At 42.7% G+C, this 25,712-nt stretch overlaps 1 protein-coding gene across 17 annotated transcripts in view; it reads right to left on the bottom strand.

Annotated features, from left to right (window-relative positions):
• The window catches only part of LOC104007940 (major facilitator superfamily domain-containing 14C), a 142,203-nt gene extending 126,052 nt beyond the window's left edge, over window positions 1–16,151 (bottom strand). For 5 of the 17 annotated variants that reach the window (XR_010148905.1, XR_010148904.1, XR_010148903.1 and 2 more), the window contains exon 1: window positions 15,655–16,151. Coding sequence is in view for 1 of the 17 variants with exons in the window: in XM_054658314.2 (XP_054514289.1) it covers window positions 15,655–15,762 (108 nt within the window). In the remaining 16 variants the exon portion in view is untranslated. The remainder of the gene's footprint in view (window positions 1–15,654) is intronic. The other 12 variants (XR_010148911.1, XR_010148912.1, XR_010148913.1 and 9 more) reach the window with 5 other exon arrangements.
• Window positions 16,152–25,712: the final 9,561 nt, after the last annotated feature.

The following is a 25,712-nucleotide window of genomic DNA, read 5'->3' as shown; positions in this document are numbered from 1 at the left end:
AACACCTTCAATTCAACATATGAAAAGCACCTTACTCTACAAACAGCCTTTCCTTCCAACCATTCCAATTTCTATTCATGGATCCTGGTTACAGGGTTAGTCTGTATGACACTTTCCATTATGCCTGTTTCCCTTATGAGCGGGGTAAACATTTATCACACAAACGAGAACCTTTTTTTTTCTTTGAGATGGAGTCTTGCTCTGTTGCCCAGGCTGGAGTGCAGTGGCGCGATCTCGGCTCACTGCAAGCTCCGCCTCCTGGGTTCACGCCATTCTCCTGCCTCAGCCTTTTGAGTAGCTGGGACTACAGGTGCCCGCCACCACGCCCGGCTAATTTTTTGTATTTTTAGTAGAGATGGGGTTTCACTGTGTTAGCCAGGATGGTCTCGATCTCTTGACCTCGTGATCCACCCACCTCGGCCTCCCAAAGTGCTGGGATTACAGGTGTGAGCCCCTGCACCCGGCCAAGACACTTTTAAGAGTAAAAGACGGGTCAGGCATGGTGGCTAATGCCTGTAATCCCAGCACTTTGGGAGGCCGAGGTGGGAGCACTGCCTAAGGCCAAGAGTTTGAGACTAGCCTGGGCAACATAGTGAGACCCCATCTCTGCAAAAAAAAAAAAAAAACAAATTAGCCAGGCATGGTGGTGCACACCTATAGTCCTAGCTACTCCAGAGGCTGAGGTGAGAGAATCACTTAAGCCCAGGAGTTTGAGGCTAAAGTGAGCCATTATCGTACCACTGCACTCCAGCCTGGGCAACAGGGCAAGACCTTGTCTCAAGTAAATAAGGAATAAAAGGGGGTCCTTTTTAAGAATTAAGCATAGGCTGGGCACGGAGGTTCACACCTGTAACCCCAGCACTTTGGGAGGCCAAGGCAGGCAGAACACTTGAGGTCAGGAGTTTAAGACCAGCCTGGACAACACGGTGAAGCCTCGTCCCTACTGAAAAAAAAATATATATATATACAAAAATTAGCTAGGGGTGATGGTGTATGCTTGTAGTCCCAGCTACTTGGGAGGCTGAGGCAAGAGAATCACTTGAACACGGGAGGCGGAGGTTGCAGCGAGCTGAGATCCCGCCACTGCACTCCAGCCTGGGCAACAGAGTGAGACTCTGTCTCAAAAAAAAAAAAACAGAATTAAGTGCAGACAAAAGGCATAAATTGAGATGTCTGATCACCCTACTTACGAAGAGCACACATAATATGGAAAAAATTCTCAAGTAGAAGCAAGGAAACCTGAGTTCTATTCCTGGCTCTGCTGCTAACTATTAATAGCTTCCTGTCTTTAACCAATTTTCTGGCCTTTAGTGCTCTCATACATATACTGAGAAAACTAGGACTGGCATCTAAGGCCCCTTATAGCCTCTAGTGCATATATATCTGAAAGCAGGATCAACTCACACAAAAGGGGGATCCTTAGACAGGCAATGAGGAAGGACGGAAGATAGGTCAGAAAACAAGAAAGAGCTTGAGGCAACCCAAACACTCAGGACCAGGAAGTCTGTGAGGCAACGGTGTGTCTAACTTCCAGTAGTCATGTATCCTTTCCACTGGTCTTTTTATTTTTTTTCTTTTGGCTTTGTAACTCATACATGTTTAGTAGAAAACATATAAATGAAAATAAAGAAACAGGCAAGAAATTATATTAAAATCAACAAAAATCTCAATATCAGCAATGATCACTAGTGTTTTAAAGTTTGGTATAAACCCTTCCAGACATTTTTCCATGCAAATATATAAATGTATTTTTAATGTGATAAAAGTTGTGTAGCCGATTTACATAAAAATAAATTCACCATATTCATATCAATAGGCATATAGTCATTTCATCACTTTTAACGGCAGCTTAGTACTCCACCTAATGTATGTGCCACAACTGTTTCACCAAGTCCCTTTTAAATTACAATCTTTCATGAATATATACAATTAGCACATACATATTTTACAAATATACCTCTGTGGTCTTGTCCCAATAGTGCCTTACAGTAAGTTCCTTGAAGAGTGACTGCCAGGTCAATGGGTATGGGCTTTGTTTTAGTGTACATTAACTGGCCTCCATAAGTTTCCCACCCAAGGAGTATATAACAAAAGAATGGTAATTTAAGAACTGAAGATTTCTCCAAAGCAGTATCCAAGATGCCTAAAGCTAAAAATAATCTTCACATTTCACCACACAACATTTTATGACTCTTTTTTCATGACCCATGATACTCACATGTATCTGGCTGACTAATAATTTAAAATATAAAGCCACTATTTTTCTTCAGGGAACATATTACCATGCTACAGATCTTAAATGAAGTTTCTGTACTTCTATTGCATCACAGTATAAAGAGGTATTCTACATTACGTGCAAAAGATACTTTCATTAATTACTTAAGTACTTCAAAGATCTATGCACAAAGAACTACTAATATATAAAATTCATACTTTTGCTATTTTTAAATTGAAGCAGTTAGTCAGATGAATAGTAATTACCAAGAAGCACATTATCCACAGAATTTTAAGTTTTTCTTCAGATCTCCTCGTGGCTTGACCTAATTTAACAATAGACAATGTAGAGCAGGGGAGCTATTTAGGCACGGAGTGACTACATGACAATGCCTAACTCTGTGACAGCACACAAATGACAACAAAAAACAATGCTCAGACAACTCAGGAGTCTTCTTCCTACCTCTACTCTTGAATACGAAAAACAAAATTGCCTATATAGGCAACATAAGGAACTAAGCTGTCAAATAAAAATTAGATTTGAGAACAGAGATGAGGAAAGTCCCAGCTCCACTGTTCACTCAGCCTGGTCACTTTCAGCAAGTCAATTTATCTCCATGCACTGATGTTTCTCACCATTAAATCATGCACTGCTCTATCACCTACTTCAAAACTATCATGAGAATTGATGAGTCATAGTCAATAAAAGCATATCACATTCCTTAGAACATTCATTAGAATATTCATGAATTCTAAAAAAAAAAAATAGCAAAACCAGGTGAGATACACTCACTTAATTAAGAAGATTAAATTTAAAAGGCAGGAAAACATCCAGGTTTTTAGGTGCTTAGTTATTCTGCCTCATTGGAAAGGTCTAATACTGTATATAAACAATATTAATATGATTTCTAGTAGAACAGTACATTTCAAAAGAAGTAAGTGCAGAAAGGGACGTGGGAAGCACAGGAAAATGAAGATGGTGAGGGAAAAAACTTTTTTACATCATACATAGTGCCTTTCCTAGGAAGTGCCCCTTCCCACTCACCTTAATGAATGTCACAGTAGACATGAGAGTGTTCTCCACAAAAATATTAAAAGGATGGCCCAGGGCTGATGCGAAAGGAAAGAAAAGGTAGAAAACCACTGAGTATGGGGCAAAATAGTAATATTCATATTGAAATACTGATTTTGTAAGAGGAAGAAACTTTTAAGCCAGAGAGAAGACAACTGTTAATGTAAAATTAATATAAATGGATAGTAGAAAAAAAAGTCTGAAAAGCTGAGTTTTTCATCCATCTCAAGAAAGAGCCACAAAATCAATCTTTAACAAAGTGGAAAAAAAAATAGTTAACAGTAATCAAAATTACCCTTCTGCTTTATACAACCAAGACACACTGGATGCCAGGCAATGAAGGACAGAGATCCCTGAAAATCAGGAAAGAAAAGATGTGCTGTACTATTATCCCAGCTTACTGCCTGATACAGATTCTAGGCCTCTGCTCTGGTAGGAAGAACCCAGACAAAGCCTGGAGGACACCTTTCTGAGTTGACATGAAAGTGAGAGCTAATGGAGATCAAGGCAGAACAGAGTAATGGAGGGAAGAGAGATAGAGAGAAGCCCAGAGATCTGCAGAAGATCCACTTCAAGAATTCAGCAGGGTACTGATAAGCACATGCATGTGACATAACTATCAAAAACCAGGGAAAAAACATCTGAACAGTATACAGATCTGGCCAGATGTCACTCTGAGCCTATGCATGTTTCCACCATCTAACCTTAAAAAACTTTCTTCACTCACATAGTGCTGAGTACAAAATCAGGAAAACCTTGCCTGAGTAGTGGAGAATAATTAGTCCTACAATGAGCACTGCTCCAAATGTGCCTAATAAGATAACTGCAGATTAGACAATGCAGAAAAACGATACAAACACATGATATGTTCTATACATACATGAAATTAAGAAAGTGATTTCATTTATAACAGCATCTAAAAGAAAAAAAAATACCTAAAAATAAATTTAACCCAGGAGGTGAAAGACTCATACACTGAAAACTACAAATCGTTACCGAAAACAAATTTCACCTAAATAAAAACATTTATGTCCACAGGAAGGAAGACTTACTATCACTAAGCTATCAATACTATTCAATGTGATTTACAGATTCAATACAATCCCTATCAAATTCCCAAAGACTTTCCTGCAGAAATGGAAAAGCCCAGGAGTTTAAGATTACAGTGAGCCACGACTACACCACTGCACCCCAGCCTGGGCAACACAGCAAGACCTTCTCTCAAAAAAATAAGTAAAGAAAAAAAAGGAGGTCCTTATTCAGAATTCAGGATCACCTCAAATTCATATGGAATTGCAAAGAACACCAAACAGCCAAAACAATCTTGAAAAATTACAAAATTGGAAAACACACACTTCCTGATTTCAAAACTACAAAGCTACAGTGATCAAAACAGTGTGGTACTTGCTTAAGGATAGACATACACCAATGGAACAGAATGGAAACTCCAGAAATAAGCCATGTATGGCCAACTGATTTTGAGCAAGGGTGCCATAAAAGAATGGTCTCTTGAACAAATGCTGTTAGAGCAACTAATTTTTGGCATGTGAAAGAGTAAAGTTGGACCCCTACTTCACACCATATATTAAAATTAACTCAAAGGGATTAATGGCCTACACATAAGAGCTAAAAACATAAAAGAGATAAATCTTGGATTAGGTAATAGATTCTTATATATGACACTAAAAATACTAGAAAAGAGAGAGAGAGAAGTTGGGCTTTCTCAAACCACAAACTTTTAAAATGAACCAAAGACCTATCATCAGGCTTAAAACTATAAAACTTAGAAGAAAACACAGGGCAAAAGCTTCATAGTATGAATTTGGCAATGACTTCTTGGATATGACAACAAAAACCCAGGCAACAAAGTCAAAATAGATACACTGGACTTTATCAGAATTTAAAACTTATGTGCATCAAAGGATGCAATCAGCAGAGTCAAAAGGTAACCTACGGAATGGGAGAAAATTTGCAAATCAACTACCTGCAAGGGAGTGTCTCAGTCTATTTTGTGCTGCTATAATAGAATACCACAGACTGAGTAATTTATAATGAAATGAAATTTACTGGCTCACAGTTCTGGAGGAGGAGAAGTTCAAGAGAGAGGGAACAGCATCTGGCCAGTACCTTCTCACTGCGTTATCCCAAGGGAGAAGGCAGAAAGACAAAAAAGAGACAAAGGGGAGCCAAACTCATTATTTTATAAGGAACCTACTACCAGGATAACAAAACTCACTGCATTAATCCATTAATTAAGGGCAGGGCCCTCACAGCCTAATCACTTCTTAAAGTTCCCACTATTTTTTTTTAACCATTTTCTTCAATAGCCCTGACAGTCCCACCTCTTAATACTATTACAATGGCAATTAAGTTTCAAAGTGAGACATTCGCACCATAGCAGGGAGTTAATATCCAGAATATATGTATAAAGAATTTTACAACTCAACAATAAAACAAAACGCAAATGACCCAATTTAAAAATGGGCAAAGAGGCCAGGAATGGTGGCTCATGCCTGTAATCCCCGCACTTTGGGAGGCCAAGGCGGGTGTATCACTTGAGCCCAGGAGTTTGAGACCACCCTGGGTAACATGACAAAACTGCAGCTCTACAAAAAATACAAAAATTAGCTGGGCCTGCTCGTGTATGCCTGTACTCTCAGCTACTCGGGAGGCTGAGGTGGGAGGACCGCCTGAGCCTGGGGAGGTCGAGGCTCCACTGAGCCGTGATCATGCCACTGCACTCCAGCCTGAGCAACAGAGAGAGAGAGACCATGTCTCAAAAAAAAAAAAAAAGGAAAATTTGACACACGGCACACATGGACAAACCTTGAGGACATTATGCAAGATGAAATAAGTCAATCACAAAAAGATAAGGATGAATATGGTATGATTCCATGTATATGAGGTATCTAAAGTAAGTCAAACACATAGAAACAAAGGAGAATGGTGGTTGTCAGGGAATGGGAGGGTGGCAAAAAATGGAAAGTTGTTGTTTCATGGGTATAGAATTTGTTTTGAAAGAAGAAGTAGTTCTGGAAATTGGCTGCAGAACAATGTGAATATACTTACACTACTGAAGTCTACACTTAAAAATGGTTAAGATGGTAACTTCTTTGCTATGTATATTTTACCACAATTAAACAATTTTTTAAAAATCAACCGTATTTCTATATGCTGGCAACAAACAATTGTGAATTTAAATTTTAAAAAATTACATTTATGTAATGATACCATTTACAATAACGTCAAGAAATATGAAACGGAATAATCTGACAAAAGATGGGAAAGACATGTCAACTGAAAACTACAAAACTCAGCTGAAATTACAGATCTAAAATAAATGGAGAGATACTACATTCATGCATCAGAAGACTTGATCAATTCTTTCCAAACAGATCTTCACGGCAAAAGAATACCAATAACAATCCCAAAAGGCTTTCTTGTGGAAATTGCCAGGCTAATTCTAAAATGCAAAGACCCAGAATCACTAAAATGACTTTAAAAAATAACAAGATTGGGGGACTGTTAGTTTTCAAGTCTTATGAACCTCCAGTAATCAAGACTGCAGGGTACTGATGTAAAGACAAATAGATCAAAGGAACAGAATAAAGAGTTCAGAGACTGACTAATATACGGACAATTGATTTTTGACAAAGATGCAAAAGTAGACCAGGCACGGTGGCTCACACCCATAATCCCAGCACTCTGGGAGGCCAAGACGGGTGGATAACGAGGTCAGGAGTTCGAGACCAGCCTGGCCAACATGGTAAAACCCTGTCTCTATTAAAAATACAAAAATTAGCCAGGTGTGGTGGCATGCGCCTGTAATCCCAGCTACTCAGGAGGCTGAGGCAGAAGAATCGCTTGAACCTGGGAAGTGGAGGTTGTGGTAAGCCGAGATTGCGCCACTGCACTCTAGCATGGGCGATGGGACAAGACACCATCTCAAAAAAAAAAAAAAAAAAAAAAAAAAAAGATGTAAAAGCTATTCAATGAATAAAAACATATTTTTCAGCAGATGAACAACTGTTCATAAACAAATAATTTCCATCCTTATTTTGCACCATATAAAAATGTAATCAAAATTAAACACAAACCCAATTGTAAAATCTAAAACTATAAAGCTTCCATAAACACAGAAGGAAGGCCAAGCACAATGACTCACGCCTGTAATCCCAGACTTTGGGAGGCTGAGGTGGATGGATATTAAGGTCAGGAGACTGAACTCATGCCTGTAATCCCAGCACTTTGGTAGGCCGAGGCAGGTGGATCACGAGGTCAGGAGATTGAGACCATCCTGGCTAGCGCGGTGAAACCCCGCCTCTACTAAAACTGCAACTCTACTAAAAATACAAAAAATTAGCCAGGCGTGGTGGCGGATGCCTGTAGTCCCAGCTACTCGGGAGGCTGAGGCAGGAGAATCACTGGAACCCGGGAGGCAGAGATTGCAGTGAGCCGGAGATTGCAGTGGGCAGAGATTGTGCCACTACACTCCAGCCTGGGCGACAGAGAAAGAGACTCCGTCTAAAAAAAAAGAAAAAATAGAAGGAAATTCCTATGATTTGGGATTAGGCAACAATTTCTTAAATATGAAACCAAAACCCTGATCTATAAAAGAGCAAATTGATAAATTTCATCAAAGTTTAAAATTCCTGTTCTTCAAGACACTGCTGAGAGAATGAAAAGATGGACCACGGCCTAGAGAGAATGTATTTGCAAATCATTTGACGAGGGACTTGCATCCCAAATATATAACGAACTCTCAAAACTCAATTACACGAAAACAACCAACCAACAACAACAACAAAAAATAGGCAAAAGACAAGAACAGATACTTTGCCAAAAGGGATATACAGAAGACATATAAGCTTAGGGAAGTTGGGCACATGGCTCACACCTGTAATCCCAGCACTTTGGGAGGCTGAGGCAGGCGGACTACTTGAATCCAGGAGTTCAAGACCAGTCTGGGCAACATAGTAAGACCCCATCTCTATAAAAAATTTAAAAATTAGCTGGGTATGGTGGCATACGCCTGTAGTCCCAGTTACTCGAGAGGCTGAGGTGGGAGAATTACCTGCGCCCAGGAGGTCAAGGCTGCAATGAGCCAAGATCACGCCACCGCACTCCAGCCTGGGCAACCAAAGTGAGACTCTGCCGGAGGAGGAAAAAAAAAAAAACTTATGGAAAGATACTGAATGCCACTAGCCATAGGGAAGCACAAATTAAAAGAACAATGAGACATCACTAAACACCAATTGGAAGGGCTAAAATTGGCCAGGTGTTGGTAAGGATATGGATGAACTAGAATTATCATACAGTGCTAGCTGCAATGTACAACTGTACAATTACTTTTAAAATAATTAGTTTGGCAATTTATTTTATTTTATTATTTTTTTAAAGACGGAGTCTTACCATGTTGCCCAGGCTGGTCTCAAATCCCTGGGCTCAGGCAATCCTCCTGCCTCGGCCTCCCAAAGTGCTGGGATTATAGGCATGAGCCACCATGCCCAGCCAACAGTTTCTTAAAAAGTTAAATACATCTACCATATGACCCAGCCATTTCACTCCTATTTACTTTTTAAAAAGTGTATTCTGTACAAAGATTGGCACACAGATGTTCACAGCAGCTTTATCTGTAATAGCCAAAAACTGGTGAGAAGCCGAAAGTCCATCAACAAGGGAATGTACAAATCGTGGTTCATCCACAAATGGACTACTACTCAGTAATTAAAAAGAATGAACTACCGATTTACATAACACTGATAAATCTCAAAATAATTTATGCTGAACTTTTTAAAAGCCAAAGAGGAGAATATGCTGTATTTATAAAATAACAAAAAAAAAAAAAAGCTAGAAAATTCAAACCAGCTGGGGGCGGTGGCTCACGCCTGTAATCCCAGCACTTTGGGAGGCCGAGGCGGGCGGATGGTCTGAGGTCGGGAGTTTGAGACCAGCCTGACCAACATGGAGAAACCCCGTCTCTACTAAAAATACAAAATTAGCCTGGCATGGTGGCGCATGCCTGTAATCCCAACTACTTGGGAGGCTGAGGCAGGAGAATCACTTGAACCCAGGAGGCGGAGGTTGTGGTGAGCCGTTATCACGCCACTGCACTCCAGCCAGGGCAACAAGAGTGAAACTCCATCTCAAAAAAATAAAAAAAAATAAAAAATAAATAAAAGGAAGAAAATTCAAGCCAATATATAGTGACAGAGTAGATAAATTATCGCCTGGAAATGGAGGTGTAGAGGGAGGTAAAAAGAAACATTTGAGGGTGATGAATATGTTTACTATCTTGATTATGATAATGGTTTCACAGGTGTATAGACATGTCACAACACAAAACTGTGCACTCCAAACACATACAGTTTATTTTATGTCAATTAAACTGAATAAGGTTGTTTAAAAAAGACTAGCAAATACAAAGCTAACTATAAAAAAGTCAGACTAATGCTGGGCACGGTGGCTCACACCTGCAATCCCAATGCTTTGGGAGGCCAAGGCAGGAGGATTCTTTGAAGCCAGGAGTTCGAGACCAGCCTGGACAACAAAGCAAGAGCACACCTCTACAAATAAAAATTTAAAAATTAGCCAGGCATGATGGGACGTATGTGTAGTCCCAGCTACCAGGAGGCTGAGGCAGGAAGATCACTTGAGCCCTGGAGTCCCCGGGTGCACTGAGCCATAATCACACCACTGCACTCCAGCCTGGATGAAACAGTAAGACTCTTGTCTCAAAAATAAATAAATAAATAAATACACATTAAGAATAGATTTCTCTCCAATTCTCACAGAATAATGCTCTTGCTATGCCATAACCTCTTTCTCCATAGCATATCTAAGATTTCATAACCACTTGTGAAAGTTCTATGACATGCTGAACTGGAGGAAGGGAAGAGGGAAAGGGGAAGAGAGAACACATGTAAGAAACTGAGAAATTTCTTTTTTTTTTTTTTTTTTTGAGAAACAGTCTCGCTCTGTCGCCCAGGCTGGAGTGCAGTGGCACGATCTCCGCTCACTGCAAGCGTGGTCCACCTCCCAGATTCACGCCATTCTCCTCACTCAGCCTCCCAAGTAGCTGGGACTACAGGCACCCACAACCACGCCTGGCTAATTTTTTGTATTTTTAGTAGAGACGGGGTTTCACCGCGTTAGCCAGGATGGTCTCAATCTCCTGACCTCGTGATCCGCCTGCCTCAGCCTCCAAAAGTGCTGGGATTATAGGCGTAAGCCACCGCGTCCAGCTGAAACTGAGAAATTTCAAAAATGCTTGCATAGGGTAATAAAGCACGTTTACGTGTATACAGCCAAAAGGATACCTAACAGTAAGAAAAAATTAATGTATTCCTGTTATGTAGAGGAGGTTGTATGCACTTTTACCATTACCATTGAATACTTTCCTGGATATTCTAGTTCATTTAACATCAAAATAAGATATAAAATTATCAACACATGCAATATTTGTGAATATTTATCCAGAAGATCCTACAAAATTAAATATTTTTTGAAAGACAAAGCACAAGTTATCAATGCAGAGTACCAGCCAGGCATGGTGGCTCATGCCTATAATCCCAGCACTCTGAGAGACTGAGGCTGGAGGATTACTTGAGGCCAGGAGTTCAAGACAAGCCTGGACAACACAGTGAGACCCAATCTCTACAAAAAAATTTAAAAACTAGCCAGGCATAGTGCCACATGCCTATAGTCCTTGCTACTAGGGAGGCTGAGGCAGGAGGATCATTTCAACCCAGGAGTTTAAGGTTACAGCAAGCTATGATTGTGCGCCACTGCACTCCAGCCTGGATGACAGAGTGAGGCCTCACCTCTTAAAAAAGAAAAAAAAAAAAAAAAAGGGCCAGGCGCAGTGGCTCACGCCTGTAATTCCAGCACTTTGGGAGGCCAAGGCAGGTGGATCGCCCGAGGTCAGGAGTTCAAGACCAGCCTGGCCAACATGGTGCAACCCCATCTCTACTAAAAATACAAAATTATCCGGGCATGGTGGCACATGCCTGTAATCCCAGCTACATGGGAGGCTGAGGCAGGAGAATCACTTGAACCCGGCAGGCAGAGGCTGTAGTGAGCCAAGATCACACCATTGCACTCCTGCCTGGGCAACAACAGTGAAACTCCGTCTCAAAAAAAAAAAAAAAAAAAAAAAAGGAAATGCACACCAAGAATCCCTACAGAAGGTGAAAAGAGCCTACGAGGTCATTATTCACAACTTTATGCCAACTAATTTGACATTTGACATTTTAGATAAAATGGGCAAATTCCCAAAAAAACACAACTTACTGAAACTGACAGAACTAAAAATCAAACAGAAAACCTACGCTGTTCTAGAATTAATCTCCAAAAGGCCAAGAACTATAAAGTTCTAGAACTGTACTACCAATCTTACACAAATTCTTCCACAGAATAGAAAACCAAACTACCCAATTTGTTTTTAAGGCAGATAGCATTTGGATATCTGTCTCCTCCAAATCTCATGTTGAAATGTGACCCCCAGTGTTGGAGGTGGGGCCTAGTGGCAGCTGTTTGGGTCATGGGGGCTCATCTCTTCTCAGTTGTTTGGTGTCCTTCTCACAGTAATGAGTGAGTCCTCGCTCCATTAGTTACCACAAGATCTGATTGGTTTTGTTTGTTGTTTGTTTTTGAGACAGAGTCTCACTCTGTCACCCAGGGTGGAGTGCAGTGGCGCCTCCCAGTTTCAAACAATTCTCCTGTCTCAGCCTCCCAGGTAGCTAGGACTACAGGCATGCACCATCACACCCGGCTAATTTTTGTATTTTTAGTAGAGACGGGGTTTCACTATGTTGGCCACGCTGGTCCCCGACTGCTGACCTTAAGTGATCCACCGCACGCGGCCAAGATCTCATTGCTAAAAGGAGCCTGGCACCTCCTCCCCTCTCTCTCTTGCTCCCTCCCCCACACGTGATAAGCTGCTTCCCCTTCGCCTTCTGTCCTGATCGCAAGCTTTCTGAGGCCCTCACCAGAAGCAGATGCTGGTGCTAAGCTTCCTGTACAGCCTAAAGAACCACTTTTCTTGATAAATTCCCCAGTCTCAGGTATTCTCAGGTATTCCTTTACAGCAACGCAAACAGCTAACACACACCTCCTTTTTTTTTTTTTTTTGGAGATGGAGTCTCGCTCTGTCGCCAGGCTGGAGTGCAGTCTGTCGCCAGGCTGGAGTGCAGTGGCACGATCTCGGCTCACTGCAACCTCTGCCTCCCAGGTTCAAGCGATTCTCCTGCCTCAGCCTCCTGAGTAGCTGGGACTACAGGCGCCTGCCACCATGCCCAGCTAACTTTTGTATTTTTATAGAGACAGGATTTCACCATGTTGGCCAGGATGGTCTTGATCTCTTGACCTTGTGATCCGCCCACATCGGCCTCCCAAAGTGCTGGGATTACAGGTGTGAGCCGCCGTGCCCGGCGACACACCTCCCTTTTCTAGAAGGAAATGATCTCTTGGAGTAAATACTTGATTCTCTTTTATTTTTCAGATTATGACATCTCTCTGCCAGTATCTTTTTCTGGTCAATATATCTCTTTGCCAAATAAGGTAGAAAAAAGTTGTCAGGCCAAGCATCATGGCTCTAACCTATAATCCCAACACTGGGAGGCTGAGACAGGAGGATCATTTGAGCCCAGGAGTTTGAGACCAGCTTGGGAAACAGAGGAAGACTCCATCTCTACAAAAAATAAATTAAAAAAAAAAAAAAAAAAAAAAGCCAGGCATGGTAGCACATATCTGTTGTCCCAGCTACTCAGGAGGCTGAGGTGAGAGGACTGCTTGAGCCCAAGAATTTAAGGCTGCAGTGAGCCATGACTGGCCATTGCGGCCTGGATGACAGCAAGACCCTATCTCAAAAAAAAAAAACACAGAAAACAAAAAAGAAAAAAGTTATCAACTGGACAATCTTCCCTGTGATTACTAGTAGCATCTAAGAACCTGAAATCATGAGTGTCATTGAAACCAAGCTGTAAGGACATTCCAACACATTACAATGAAATCAATTCATATAGGGGCTATAGGACACAGCACCCGGAGGTGACATCAGAAACTGCAAACAGGAAAAATACATAATTCAGGGGTACTAGCATATGACACAAACATATATGATTAAAAGCATTCACTGTTCTCCCAACGTCCACACACTCAGAAAAACACTGCTACCTGCTCATGCTAGCCTTCCCACTATCTACAGCAAACACCAAGAAAACTCAGTATTCATCACAATTAACATCAACTCCATGCGTTCTCAGAGAGGAGGAAAGACCAGGCAGGAATCTACCTGTGCCCAAAATTAGGTTACCATCAGGATCCAACGGAGAAAGAACTGGGGAATAAACTGAGTCTAGGTTTCTTTGAGTAAACATCCCTCACAACTTTCTGCTCTTAAGCACATAAATTTAGCAACTTTAATTTCTAGGTTGGGGTCTAGTTCCTGTCAACACTAGGAAATGGGAGACAACTACTTTTATCACGGTCAGATCACCTATAGATTGTGATCATTCAATCATACATGCAAAGAATATTACAAAATACTAACAACATTAGTATGTATTAAGGGGCTTACTAGATGCCAAGTTGCAGCAACCCTCACAACCCTCTGAGGTAAATGCCATTATTAATCAGGAGTTACGTTAACTTATCGAACTGTGGAAACTGGGATTTCAAGCATGCTCGTCTAATCACTATACTAATAATGCTTCAACCTGCCAATTTATTTTTTATTCTGTAAGCCATAAGGAGCCAATGAAAAACATTAAGGACAGCAGTAATGATCATCTTTACATGCTAGAACACACTACTCAGCCACGTGCAAGGTGGACTGACGCTGGGGTGAGCAAGGGTCTTGAAAGAGATAGTCAAAGTCTGGGTCAAAAATGCTGAGGAAATTCTGAGCATAAGAATGCATAGGAGAGAATAAAAACCTAAAATCTGTATCTAATAAACTTAGCTAGACTTTCTGATTGTTGTAAGTATGGGAAGGGATGAAGGAAGCTACCTCGCAGGTTACTAGCTGGGCCACTGGTTAGTAATTACTGTCCATCAATTCATGAGACAGGAGGAGGAACTGGTGCTTTAGTTTTGTGTAGCAAGCAGGAAGAGGACAAGTCTACTTAACGCGAATCAAAATGAGAGCAAGCAATTATACAGAATTTCTCTCCCTCGACAAGATAAGCTTCTCATATTACAGCGATCTTAACTTTGAAATGCTTTTCAAAATAGGGAGTCACTTGGGCTGGGAGGGGACTTCAACTAAGTCCTCATTTTACAGAGGAGGCACTGAGGGGCAAGGCTGTTTCAATACCCTGTCCAGAGTGCGCACTGTTCAGGCAAAACCAGGACTAAAAACCAGCTCTGCCGGATCCCTTCTACCTACTGCTCCTTCTGCTTCAGCTGCCCTCCCAACCTACTAATAGGGATTTACATCCCCAAATACGTTCATGTAAACACTTAGCATTCTTCAACTAAACACAAAATCAGATATGTAAGCTAAAAATCTAAAGCCAAAAACATGTATTTAATTTCCATAAAATTTCTACTTTTCTTTGGAAAAACTTTCCCATTGTGTCAGTTTCTATTCACTGTAACATTCTCTATATTTCAGGTCCTAAGACCAAAAAAAAAAAAAAAATCCTTTTTAAACTTAGGCCTTGAAGAAACGACAAACCCTCTAGGCTTAATATTCCACCATATGAAACCACTGACACAGACAAGGCCTGTTCTGCCGAAACCAGGCCAGTTAAGTCAGGGCTCAATTGCTTCTGTATTATTGTCAGAAGCCATCTCGACCTCAAGCAAAAGTAAAACTGGAGAAAGAGGCCGGCCTAACTTGCTCCTCGGCTGGTCCCCAGCAACGCCCCCTGGAAACTCTGCTCCCCATCGCTAGGACCGCCCCTCCGACGCCGGGAGAACACGGAAGGAGCAGCAAGGCGCTGCCCGGCATCTGCCGCCAACTTCCCCGTCGACGGTCTGATTCAAATGCTCCCTACCTGTTTTCCATGTAGACTTGGAGAGAAACTGCGCCAGGAAAACTGTTACCAACTGTTACAGGGACGGAAAACTCCGATCCAACTGTTACAGGGACGGAGAACTCCGAAATAACCAAATTACTACTTATATTCACTGTCCCATGTCTAGCGCCTTTTGAAACAATAACCAAATCCTGTAAAGTTTTGTCTGCGATGAGCAGTCACTAGGAAAAACCTGTATTCGTGATGAATTCGCCTCCCCCCCCAGAAAAGGACCGACTTTCCAAGAGCCGAAGCCCCTGCCCGGAGCGGCGGACTCGCGGGCCCTGGGTGCCCCCACCCAGCCTCCCCGGGATTCAGGCAGCCAGGCCCCGCGCCCGCGCTCACCCAGGTGCTCCCCGCGGCCTGTGCGCCCGCGCGCTTCTCCGGCATGGCTCCCGCCTCGGGCTCCGACGCCGCCTTCTCCTCCAGCTCCGGCGGCGGCTCCACGCTCATGCCACGGCCATGCCCGCGCCAGCTCGGGGCGCTCCGGGACGACGGCGACGCCGCGGAGGCGGCGGCGGTGCCCGCGCCCTCATGGGCTCTGCGGCCCGCGGCTGCCTGCGGGTCAGGCGGCGGCGCCAGCGGCGGCGCCGAGGGCTGAGGAGGCGGCGGAGGCTGAAGCTGCGGATCAGGCTAGCAGAAGACCGCAGCTCCAGGAACCGACCACTTAGCAAACCGCACCGACCCCGACTCTCGCAGTTACCAGCGGCGTCAGGGGCGGGCTGCACGGTTAAGAGACTGTGCCCCGCCCCGCCTCCCCACAGGCCGGCGCCGGGCAGGAGGCCCCGCCCCGCACCTCAGCTCCCGCCTCGAGAACGAGTCCCGCGCCTGAGTAGCCTCCAGCGACGCCACGCCCACTTCAGAGACCCCCTCCTTTACCTCGCGACTGGCCCCTTGGCATCAGGACTTCGCGGCGCGCGGGAAGTACGTCATTTCGACAGCCCGTACGACTGATTTCTTTTTCCGGAGAATCTGGACTGAGGCTAGCAAGCGGGGAGGGGCAAACTCGTGGGGGTTTGGTAGTGATTGCAGTTCAGTTTTGGTCTTGGTTTGCGCCAACCCGCCAACCTCTCAAGTTTTTCTATGGTTCTCCAAGAAGAAAATAATATAATAGCAATGTTTCCCAAACGTACTTGAACACAACACTTTTTATTCTTGACACATGATTAATATCTTGCAGAATGTGTAGGACGCAGTTGGAAAAGCCTGGCTTTTTATGTTTATTTATTTTGAAAGATATGCACCTAATACTGAAATATAAAAAAAAAACTACAGGCCTGGCGCGGTGGCCCACACCTATAATCCCAGCACTTTGGGAGGCCGAGGCGGCTGGTTCACCTGTTAACCATCATTCTGAGCAGACTATCACAAGGACAGAAAACCTTGACATAGGGCAGGAAACATCACACATGGGGGCCTGTTGTGGGTTGGGGGGCAGGGGGAGGGATAGCATTAGGAGAAATACCTGATGTAAATGATGAGTTAATGGGTGCAGCAAACCAACATGGCACATGTATACCCATGTAACAAACCTGCACGCTGTGCTCATGTACCCTAGAACTTAAAGCATAATAATAATAATAAAAAGGTAGAATTTTACGTGACCCAGGCAAAGGGTTTATTCTACAATGTGTGTGAACCATGTAAAAAGTAGGAACGTAAGGACTTTTTTCCTTGCCCTACTTCCGTTTCACATGCTAGAAATATATACAGCATGCTGCCTGCTGTCCCTGTAGTCTTCGCAACAGAAGTGATACCATCTCTATGCCAGAAGCAGGAATTGCTGATGTAGGTCAGCCCCTCTTTTTCCTTGTCACCATCGCATAGTCAATGATCAAATCTTGCTTATGCCCTTTCTCACCTCCTATCTCTTTCACCACTCCATCAAAGCAACTGTTGTGCCCTATTTATTTTATATGTCAGATTGTTCTATGCCTGCTTACTGCCTTAGTTCATACCCTTCCCATTTCTCAGCAGTTTGCTGTACATCTTTGGGTTCATTTCCACTTATGCATGTACTCTTCACACAAAATTAGTCTTTCTCACTAAAAGCAATTGTAACAAAAGCAAAAATTGACAAATGGGATCTAATTAAATGTAGGAGCTTCTACATAGTTAAGAAACTGTCAACAGAGTAAACAGCCTACAAAATGGGAGAAAGTTTTTGCAAACTATGCATCTGACAAAAGTCTCACATCCAGGCTCTATTAATATAAGGAACTTAAACAAATCAACAAGAAAAAAAAGCCAACCCCATTAAAAAGTAGGCAAAGGACATGAGCAGACACTTTTCAAAAGAAAACATACATGCGGCCAATGAACATATGAAAAAAAGCTCAATATCACTTATCATTAGAGAAATGCAAATCAAAACCACAATGAGATACCATCTCACACCAGTCAGGATGGCCATTATTAAAAAGTCAAAAAATAACAGATTCTGACAAGGTTGCAGAGAGAAGGGAATGCTTTTACACTGTTGGCGGGAGTGTAAATTAGTGCAAACCATTGTGGAAAGCACTGTGACGATTACTCGAAGAGCTAAAAACAGAACTATCACTCAACGTAGCAGTCCCATCTCTGAGTATATTACCCAGAGGAATATAAATCATTCTATCATAAAGACACATGCATGTGAATGTTCACTGCAGCACTAGTCACAATAGCAAAGACATGGAATCAACCTAAATGCTCATCAATGACAGATTGGATAAAGAAAATGTGGTACATACATGCCATGGAATAGTATGCAGCCATAGAAAAGAATGAGATGATATATTTTGCTGGATCACTCATGGAGCTGAAGGCTATTATCCTTAGCAAACTAGCACAGGAACAGAAAACCAAATACCGCATGTTCTCACTTATAGGTGGGAGCTAATTGATAAGAACTCAATGACACAAATAGGCGAACAACAGACAGTGGGGACTACTTGAGGGTGGAGGGTGGGAGGAGGGAGAGGATTCAAAAAAAATAACTATTGGGTACTAGGCTTAGTACCTGGGTGACAAAATAATCTGTACAACAAACCCCCATGACACTAGGTTACCTATATAACAAACCTGCACATGTACCCCTGAACCTAAAAGTTTGGGGGAAAAAATGGTCTTTCTAAAATACAAATCTATCTTACTACATCACTTTCTTGCTAAAAATTCTTCAAGATATCCCGTTTTCATGAAGGAAAAGGCTCTGGTGCGTTAGCATGACATGAATGCCTCAGGCTCTGGCCTCTCCCCACCTGTCAGCCTTATCTCCTGGCATTTTTCTACACCCATATCATTGGGCTCCCATCATCTGTGAGGCTCCCTCAGTCTGAAATAGCCTCTTTCTCCTTCTCCTCCAGCCATTTATCTAATTCCTGTTTATAGGTATTCTAACTCCTGTTAAGACTCAGCTCAGGTATGGTCTCCACCAGGTTTTCCCCAAGTTTCCTTTCCGTATTGCAAAACCTTTCCTTGCACCTTCTGTACACTTTGTTTAGATTTCTGTCAACATATAGTTCTCTGAATGTTTAAAAAAAAACAAAAAACAAAAAACAATAAAAAAACAACACATAATCTTGCCGGGCACAGTGGCTCACGCCTGTAATCCCAGTACTTTGGGAGGCCAAGGTGAGTGGATCACTTGAGGTCAGGGGTTCGAGACCAGCCTGGCCAAAATGGAGAAACCTCGTCTCTACTAAAATACAAAAATTAGCTGGGCCTGGTGGTGGGTGCCTGTAATCCCAGCTACTCAGGAGGCTGAGGCAGGAGAATCGCTTGAACCCGGGAGGCAGAGGTTGCATGAGCCAAGATTGCGCCATTGCACTCCAGCCAGGCGACAGAGCGAGACTCCGTCTCAAAAAACAAAAACAAACAAACAAACAAAAAACATAATCTTATCCAAAGAGATAGTGAGCACATGCCAACATTTTATTTATCTCGGTAATAAGGGAACCCATAAAGTGGGTTCAAAAGAGAATTTGAAAAACTAGGATTATTACAGTCAATGTGAACAAAATGGAAGGATGAATTAATATTGGCACATTAGATGCAGCCCTAGTTAATGTCCTATTTGGGCAATTAACCTGTAGCAGTTGGGGTGATCTCATTTTTCCACCATGGAAAAGAAAACCAACTCATCAGTTTCTCAGGAGATAATTTCTAACTTTACAGGGCTGTAAAATATCTGAGCCTATCAGTAATAACATCAAAAATAAATAGTCAAAACCCTTTGAGAGTCAGAAGACCCTTGGATGGGTTTGTCAATCGTCTTATAGCATGACATTGATGGAAGTGGAATCTCTTTACTTTGTTTCCACGTTTTGAGTAATTTTGCCTAGCACTATCATTGTTTACCCTGATGCTATACTTTTTAATTCACTCAATCCTGGCATATACTGTGAACTTGAGAGAACTTAAGCGTTGGTGTTCAAACTGGGGTATGTATACCCCATGTAATATGGAAAGACTTTTCAGGGGTTACGTGGCCATGGATAGCTTTTAGATGACCAATTTCCAGGCCCTCGTCCTAGGTGTGTACCCTTTCCTACAGCTAACCTGCTCCCTGAAGTGTCTCTGTTTTGCAAGTTCCTCTTTTCCTCCCAGTCCAATCACCCTTCTGCCACTTCACCAAAGCCTCCCACCCATCCCAGCCTGCTCATGAGCACACCCTGAGACCTAAACACTCCCATTTTCCATTAAGCAAAAGAGCCAAATTGGCCTCAAAAGTCTGACAAAAATGTACTGAAAGCCAGTCTACATTATCCTGGAAAATACATTATTTATCACAAACTAATGATAAATGTAAATGTCAACTTAAAAGTGTAGGGAGGGACGTTAAACAGTTTATTAACATTTTTTTTTCCTTAGGAGACAGGGTATCACTCTATCACCCAGGCTGGAGTACAGTGACATGATCATACTTCACTGCAGCCTCAAATTCCTGGGCTCAAGCAATCTTCCCACCTCAGCCTCCAGAGTAACTGAGACTACAGGCGTGCACCACCATGCCCAGCCAGTTTGTTGTTGTTGTTGTCGTTGTAGAGCCAAGCTTGGTTTCACTATGTTGCTCAGTCTGGTCTCAAACTCCTTGCCTCAAGGATTCTCCTGCCTTGGCCTCCCCAAGTGCTGGGGTTTAAGGGACGAGCCACCGCACCTGATCAACATTATTTTAAGGATCGACAAGCACAACACTGAAGGCCACTGCATAGGAGGAAAATTCCGTACCTCCAAACTCCAGTGGAAGCCACAGCCGAGACCTTTGTCTTTTTGCTGCTGACTCGCTGAGCAATGTGGTACCTCATTTGGTTAGTTTACCTCTCCCTTCAGCCTGGTCAGCTGATCCTTTTCCACTGGTTTGATTTTAACACTTTGAGTGTTGGCTTAAACCATCCCTTTCTGTCTGTTCCCATTCCTCACTGCCTTTAGTTGGATGAGTGAGAAGGTCTTAGGGTTGATCCCATCCTGGTTCCCCTGTGGAGAGTGTTTGGGAAGTGCCAGTGAATGTAGCCTGGATCACATTACTATAATTTTAAAGTTTCCTGGTCACTCTCCCTGTTACTTTTTACCCTGTGCACATTTTTTTGTTGTATTTATCACAATTATTTGTATACCAGACAGGCTCTTTCTTTCTGGACGTTCATCTTTTTTACAGCAATACTTTTTATTGTTCATCTGTTAACCAATAGTTGAACTGAAATAAATCCAACTGGCCCACTAGACTGCAAGCATCCCAAAGACAAGTGTGTGTTTTATTTGCAATTGTACATCCAGTGTCAACACAGAGAAAGAACAGTAACACATTTATTGAGACATGACAGGCCAACAGTAAGCCCTTTAATACAGAGTCATTGAGTCACTAGGGCAAACCAGGGGCATTGCCTGCATTTTAAGTGCAGGGAAATAGAATTAGAGAGATTAGTTATGGCATCTGAGATCACATAGCAGTAAGTGGTGCCAGGATTCAAGTTGGGGCAGAATGACCCTGGAGTTTTTGGCCTCAAGTCAATTCTGTCTCGCAAATTGGATTTCTTGAATTATAGGGTAATGAACAAAACAGCCTTGTGTTACTTACTTGTATTCAATAGGCTTTCAGAGGACCAGGGCCCAGGTGATCTATTGAGACCCAGAATGGGAGGTGCATACCTCCCATCTGGGGGGTGGGGAACTCAGCAGCAACTAGGAAGCTGTGGGGGCACCTTGGCCTTGCACTCAGGGCTCAAAGGGCATGGAAGCATCACAGTGAAAGCCACCATCATGAGAGAGAGGCCCAAGAATACAGATGGACTTGCACTTGAGTCCACTGGGCTTGTCCTCGTGGACAAGACGAGGGTGACACTCAGGTAGGGACTAAACACCGGTATGAGCAGATGTGGATGGTGAGGAGGTGCTCGGAGGTGTGAGGCTACAGCCTCACGTTCATGTGGTAGACTGTTTCAGGCTGGGGAAGCTTGGGATACTCTGGCTTCACTACAGTTGTTCAAGAAATTATGGAAGTATTGCATTGTTCTCTTAGCATACAAACTTTGTTTTCTTTATTCTTATTATAAATCTTTTACAAAAAAGATAGTGCTAAATAAAATTGTCTTATCTCTTAGGACATGTTTGCTATTGAGTTTGTGAAGTTAATATCTTCATACTTGACTCATTAGCTTGAAGTCAAATTTCAATATTATTGTAATCTCTAACAATACTCCCATTATTTTCCAGTTCCTGTGTTTAGCCATGAAAACCAATGTCACTTCGACTGAGTTACTTCATTTCTATGAGCTCATCTATTAAATAAGGCAGTTGGACAAGCTGTTTTCTACTATGCTCTCATAATCTCAAAGACAGTGACTGAGAGCCTGACTCTTTAAATGCTCAAAGTGAATTACTATTGATTTTTGCCTTTAAGACATTACTTAATGTGGTTATGACTTGTTTGATGTTAGGGAGTCTTTGATTAGAGTCCATTTCCAAGGTTAGCTTTGCTTCCATAGAAATGCAACTGCTATGCCATGACCTGAGTTAAAACCAATGGCCAAACTGTACCCTGTATGGAAGATTGGGGTTTCTTATCATCCAACTTAAGAACCACTGACCCTAGTGAAGTCCATGAAACAGAGAAGATAAACTCAGAGGAAAATACAATGTAAACTGCCAAACCAGACTGATGTACAGTCCATCAGTTGATGAAGACACTTCAACCAAATAGATGTCTTGAAAAATTATAGATGATAAAGTATCGAATGGCCAGATAAATTGACAGGGATTTTATTGATTTTACAAAGGATGACATAGTTTCACTGACACTGCACTATAAGAAATATAATAGCAAAAAGATATTGCCTCCCACCTCCCCCAACCCCCGAGAACTTTCGGTAACGGAATTTCAAACTAAACATTTCCTTTTCATCTTTTCTCTTCTCTTTTCTTTCTTTTTGAAACAGAGTCTCACCCTGTCTCCTGGGTTGGAATGCAGTGGCGTGATCTTGGGTCACTGCAACCTCTGCCTCCCAGATTCAAGTGATTCTGCTGCCTCAGCCTCCCACGTAGCTAGGACTACGTGTGTGCGCCACCACACCAGGCTATTTTTTGTGTTTTTAGTAGAGACGGGGTTTCACCATGTTGGCCAGGGTGGTCTCGAACTCCTAACCTAAGGTGATCCACCTGCCTTGGCCTCCCAAAGTGCTGGGATTACAGGAGTGAGCCACTGTACCCAGCCAGACTAAACTTTTCTAAATGTCACGTGGAGGATGAAATTATTTGTATAAATGTTTTCGTAAGTATATTATAAAGCATTTCAACACCTAGTAATCCACCACTAAAAACATTAATTTTTAAAAATCATTGTGATATTTGGTACCATTATATAATGGAAAATAAGGTAAACATGCAGACTGTATACAGTCCAATTCAATTACCAAATATGAGCAAAACCTATTAGATCAATTTCTGGCTTTTTTTGAAGAAACCGAATCAAGTTTATTCAATAGCACCCCATGGTCTCAATGTAACAGGAAAGGAAAGAGGATGCTAAAACCCACCTCCTTTGATAACCTCCAATTAGATGACCAACTGGCCTGATTTGCCTGGGAGTAAGGGTTATCAGGATGTCGGACATTTAGTGTTAAAACCAGGGCACTCCGGGGCCTACTGGGACAGCTTGTCCTCTTCATCCCTCCAGGTCTTTTTAAAATGTGTGGAATATCCACATTTCTTTATCCTGGGACTTTTCTGTTTGCATGTAGGCTCTCCAGGAAGTCACAAAGCTGCACAACGGTGGGGCTGAGGAAATTAGCCAAGGAATCAGCCACGTCTCCGGGGCATCCGCCTCTTGTATTAGAGGTGTCTTCAGCTCTATCTTTGGGTGTCCAGGCTGCCACCAGGTAGCTAACACAGAACTGTCCTGGGCAACTTTTGTCTTTGGTACTCTGTGCTTTCCCTGTTGACATCCTCTGCTGCCACCTCCACAGGCCTCACATTGTATTCCCTGTGGCTCATGCCCGTGAACACTCTCTACAGGGACTTGCTTTCAGCACACTGTTAACTAATTGACAAAAATGCTAGCTATTGAAGCTCAAAGTGTGACCTCTTCCAGAAGTGCTGAGGTCTTAAAAGGTCATTCTCAGAGCTCAAAAATCTTTCAAAGACACAAAGCTAGACAGTAAAAATTGTTAGCTCTGTGAAAACCAAAGTGCAAAGCACTTAATAGCAATAGTTGTTTCTTACTGAGTACCATGTGTCGGGCACCATGCTAAATATTTCACAAACATTAATTCATACATACTACAGGAGCCCTGTGTGGTAGGTACTGAATCAAGCCCATTTCACAGGTAGAGATGCTGAGGCTGAGCTTGGTAATATGCCCTGCCCCATATCACAGAGCCAGAAAGATCAGAGCCTGATTTGAACCCGACTCCATGCTTATACACCTCAAAAGTCAGGCTCTTTTTTCCCCCACCATGAATACGTTATTTTTTTCTGATATCATACACATACATACACACACATACACCATATATATATATATATATATATATATATATATATATATATATATATAGTTTTTGAAGACAGACAGGGTGTCACTCCATTGCCCAGGCTGGAATACAGTGGTGCAATCATAGCTCACTGTAACCTCAAACTCATGGGCTCCAGCAATCCTCCTGCCTTAGCCTCCCGAGTAGCTAGGACTGTAACTATACCCAGGTAATTTTTTTTTTTCCCAGAGACAAGGTCTCGCTATGTTGCCCAGGTTGGTCTTGAACTCCTGGGCTCAAGCAATCTTCCAGCCTCAGCCTCCCAGAATCCTGGGATTACAGGTCTGAGCCACTATGCTGGGCCTCACATGTTAGGTGTTTTTTGTTTTGAGACGGACTTTTGCTCTTATTGCCAGGCTGGAGTATAGTGGTGCAATCTCGGCTCACTGCAACCTCCGCCTCCTGGGTTCAAGTGATTCTCCTGCCTCAGCCTCCCAAGTAGCTGGGATTACAGGCACCCGCCACCATGCCCAGCCAATTTTTTGTATATTTAGTAGAGATGGGTTTTCACCATGTTGGCCAGGCTTGTCTCGAACTCCTGACCTCAGGTGATCCACCCCTCAGCCTCCCAAAGTGCTGGGCTTACAGGCGTGAGCCACCACACCCAGCCACGTTAGGTTTTAATGAGGTCTCTTAGTTTGCAGCTAGGATCAAGTCCTCTCTCTTACCTCTCACTGATTCAGCCACATACAATTATTTTGATCACCTGCTATGCACCTATGGTGTTCTTGGCACTAGGAATCCTGCTGTGAGTGAAGCTGAGCTCCTGCCTTTGCATCTGTGAGCCCTTACAGTTCAAACTGTGTGGGATGCAACCAACCTCGGGTAGAAATTTTTTCTTTTTTTTTTGGAGACAGAGTCTCGCTCTGTCGCCCATGCTGGAGTGCAGTGGCGCGATCTCAGGTCACTGCAAGCTCCACCTCCCGGGTTCACACCATTCTCCTGCCTCAGCTTCCCGAGTAGCTGGGACTACAGGTGCCCACCACCACACCCGGCTAATTTTTTGTATTTTTAGTAGAGATGGGGTTTCACTGTGCGAGCCAGAATGGTCTCAATCTCTGACCTCATGATCTGCCCGCCTCGGCCTCCCAAAGTGCTGGGATTACAGGCGTGAGCCACTGCGCACAGCCCAATTTTTTTTTTTTTTTAAAAAGGATAGTCTGTGCTGAACATGTACAGACTTCTTTAACTTGTCATTATTCCCTAAAAAAAAAAAATACAGTATAACAACTACTTACATAACATTTACAATGTGCTAGGTATCATAAGGAATCTAGAGATAAAGTATAAGGGAGGATGTGTGTAAGTTATATGTAAATACTACACCATTTTATATGAGGAACTTGAGCATCTGTGGATTTTGGTATCTGCAGGGGGTTGTGGAACCAATCCCCC

This window comes from Pan troglodytes, chromosome 11 (genome assembly GCF_028858775.2).
Source record: "Pan troglodytes isolate AG18354 chromosome 11, NHGRI_mPanTro3-v2.0_pri, whole genome shotgun sequence".
NCBI classification, from domain to species: Eukaryota; Metazoa; Chordata; class Mammalia; order Primates; family Hominidae; genus Pan; species Pan troglodytes.
This window is presented reverse-complemented; position numbering and strand designations above follow the sequence as displayed.